The sequence below is a fragment of the Papilio machaon genome, chromosome 7, assembly GCF_912999745.1.
Source record: "Papilio machaon chromosome 7, ilPapMach1.1, whole genome shotgun sequence".
Lineage (NCBI taxonomy): Eukaryota > Metazoa > Arthropoda > Insecta > Lepidoptera > Papilionidae > Papilio > Papilio machaon.
Genome location: NC_059992.1, coordinates 5,767,009 through 5,770,677, shown reverse-complemented (window position 1 = coordinate 5,770,677; position 3,669 = coordinate 5,767,009). Strand labels below are relative to the sequence as shown.

Genomic DNA, 3,669 nt, shown 5'->3' with positions numbered 1-3,669 from the left:
TCAGTTAAATTCCATTTTGATTCACATTATATGCTTTTCAAGAATTCTTTCAAGATATAATATTGTACATACATTAAAGAAACGAGCTCCCGCAATGTTATAAGTATTAGAGTGATGTCAGATGTAGAAAAATAAACAAATAAAAAGTCCGAGTTAGCAGTGCTTTTATTCCTATGGCGACTTCGTAGTTCGTAAAACAACGTTATCTTATTTGAATTGATTATAAACGTCCGGAATTATGAGAAAACTTTCTAGGAATAACCCTGAGTTTCCAGTTATTTTAAAGGATTATTGTCGTTATCCGAAGCGAGTAAATTAAATAAGCAAACTCGCTTACTAAAGTATGTGCAGATTGCCACAGAAAGCAACCCTTTTACATCAATTTTGTCGACAGCAACTTATAAATTTCGCAATATCTCGTCACCAATTTATTGAATTAGAATGTATAAAAATTTACGCCGAATTTAATTTCTCATATTAATGAAAGTGTCATTTTACGTGAAAAACACTGTAATATAAATTCCAGTGAATAATTCAAGGCTCCTCTACCCACAAGCTTTTAAAACATGAACGACGGGAGGTACAATTAAGAAACCCACGCTGTGCTCGTCACCCTGCAATACTATGTCAACCCACAAACGTCAGTAATGACTAAACTTAGTTGTAATGTTAGTTTTTAAAACTAATATGTACTATACATACTGTTTATTTAGACTTTTAAATTGACAATTTACAAAAATCCAATAAAAATAACATAAACAAGAAAGAGAAGATACGTGTACAAGATATCTTAAGCCGCTTCAACAATAGTTGAGCAAAGAATGGCATATGATGAGATGAGATTCTGATGGAAATGTGTTGATATACACAGGACTAAAGCTGTATAAAAACTGTACGAAATCTTGATCAAGATGGAAGACTACTGAGACAAGGGATATTAGAAAGACGTCCAAGGAAAAACTAAATATTAGTAAAGTATGATAACATCTATCAGTTATGAATCTCGTCTTTGTTTCTGTATTAAGAAAATGTTGGTACGTCAGCGAGATGAATAATCTGTGGACGCGATCGATACCTGTGTGGCGCGCGGCTGAAGCTCTAAGGGGTAGGGGAGGTGAAAGGAGTATGGTGGGGTGAGTAGGGGTAGGTAAAGGCCGGGGGTGAACGCAGAGGGAGACGTTCATTGAGAACGAGTGGGCGGCGCGCGTGGGCGAACAGCTTATAAAGCCCTCCAGCCCGGCCTGCGCCGTAGTTGTGTCCCGAACGCGTCCCTATTCACATACTAAGTGCAAAATGTGCAACATACTGCAGTCCGGTTGGAGGTGAGTATTGAGAAATTTAATATATAAATAGATAATTTTTAAAGAAATTGGTTTTTTAAACTGATGTTATTTAGCTAGTATTAAATTACAAATATTTTAAAACCGTACAAAATATTCAGTGATAATATAAGTTTATTGCATTAATATGGACTTAATTTTCACGAAAAGTTACATTTAGTAAAATTCTTTTGCCATCTTTATTATTTCATTCATGCTAACCATTTTCATTTTTACAAGCTTATCTAAAAGTCACGAGTGATTTTAATTACCATAGAAATTCTAGAGCTAAGTATTGGATATATTAATAATATTGTGTAAATCGTTTATAGATCATGGGTGGCATTACTTGGCTATCTAATAATACAAGCGACAGCATATCCTATGCAATCGTGGCCGATGTACCCACAAACGCCTCGAGAATATCACGACGATGACTATTACTATGCACCCAAAGAACAATATTATTACGATGCTCCTGTAATGAACACTCCCGAAGTTTATGGCCAAATTCCTTATTCTTACTACTACGACCCATACGCTAACTTTGCTAATGAAGCTCCGGAGAGACAAGACGAACGATTAGCATCACTTCCCATAGGACAAGAGACTTGGTTCGAAAGCGATAGCAACCCACGCTGGCGATCGAGTGATATAGATGACGTCAACGCAGCTTTCTTGGACAATTTGATTCTGACACAAATGGCTCAAGACGCTCAAAGACGCCGTGAAAATGCTCGAGCCGCTTTCTCAAATGTCGACTACGAAGATAAGGATAACGAAGACGAAGATGTGAGAGAACTTAAAGCTCTAGCTGGCAAACCACTTTATCATGTCCCTAAAACAGCTCCGAAATACGAAGATGATGACTACCAAGCTGACGACGGATTTATCAACTGGAATGGAAACAAAAGAAGCGCTACAACGAGTCGACCCACTCCTATGGAAGAATCGAATGTTGGCCAAAAGGAAGTAGCAGTTCCCCGACCAGCGAAAACAAATAACAACAGAGTCCACCAGTCTTTTCACGAGAAGAGAACTTCACCGTACTACCAAACTATAACGCAATTGCTGGAAAATAAATCACATGTAAGTATTAATCGCTTTATAAAGAAATAAACGTTTAATAGCGATACTACGTAAAGTATAGATTTTATATATACAGAATGTGAAGCCCGAAGTCTAAAAATAGCTTGTCCGGGCCGAGGGTAGGGGGAAAAGGGAGGCAGGTGACACGGTCGCCGCGGAGGCCGGGTCATTCGGGGATGGGGGTGCAAGGAACCAATATAACCTAAAAGCTTATATGCTTCGACGTTATGTAACTATACGTGTATGAATGAAAACCATTCACTATTTGAAAATTTCTCTTTTTGTACACAGAAAGCGACTAAAGGACGAAGGATCGAAAAACGTTTCGTAGCTGGAGATACGGACTTGGTGATGGAGCTTCGAGGCCTAAAACATCGCATCGCAACTTAAATTCATCCATCTGCTAACCGCCAACAACCATGAGACTGAATATTAACGTAGACTTATAGATATTTATAGCAACGGCGACCTGATACAATCGCAACTCGTGAAATCAAAACCCAAAAAAATTAGATAACAATTATATTCGCCAAACAATACGACGAAGTACGGTCTATCTTCCTTGATTTGTATAATCTTATCGTCCGATTCTGAATTGTTTACAATTTCGTAATTAAGATATCTATTTTCTATTGACTCCATTCAATCATTATATTATAGTAGGGTGGTAATATCTACAAAACATTCTGTACCTATATCAATTCTTTTCGATTCTTTACTAGATTTCATAATGTGCGTATGTTGGTATAGAGTGTGTAAATGATCGTACAAAACGTGACTATAAATTCCATTAAATGGATGGATTTTTAGGTAATATGAAATTATAACTGTTACTTTTCAAATTTAAGGAGTTCCCTTCAAACGGCAGCTTTTGTATCGCACATATGTGCGATTGTAAATATTACATACTCTTAAGGTTTAGATAGAAAAAATACTCTCTCGAGTTGTATTAATATACTCTGTGTAACATTTCAGTGATAAAACTTACATTATTACAATCGGTTTTTGTTATACGAATTCAATAGAAAAATTTATTTTAAAATGAAGAAAAAACAGTGATTAGGCTTTTTGCTTACAATCCACTTTGTATATAAATGAATGTAAAATTATATTTTAAACTGTGATTAAGAAATAGTGTAACTACATATTTATTTTCTTAGTCTAGAAAGACAATACTAACAACATTTTGCATAGCAAAGCCATAAAAAGGTATACTAACAAACCACTTTTACTATAAGAGTGTTATTCTCTCGGAGAGCAG

General features: G+C 36.0%; 1 protein-coding gene across 1 annotated transcript; it reads left to right on the top strand.

The window, feature by feature from the left end:
- The first annotated feature begins 1,254 nt into the window (after window positions 1-1,254).
- LOC106714966 lies at window positions 1,255-3,033 on the top strand. The gene is made up of 3 exons (XM_014508115.2): window positions 1,255-1,322; window positions 1,652-2,408; window positions 2,700-3,033. The coding sequence occupies exons 1-3, from the start codon at window positions 1,294-1,296 to the stop codon at window positions 2,796-2,798; spliced, it is 885 nt and encodes a 294-aa protein (XP_014363601.2). The 5' UTR covers window positions 1,255-1,293; the 3' UTR covers window positions 2,799-3,033.
- Window positions 3,034-3,669: the final 636 nt, after the last annotated feature.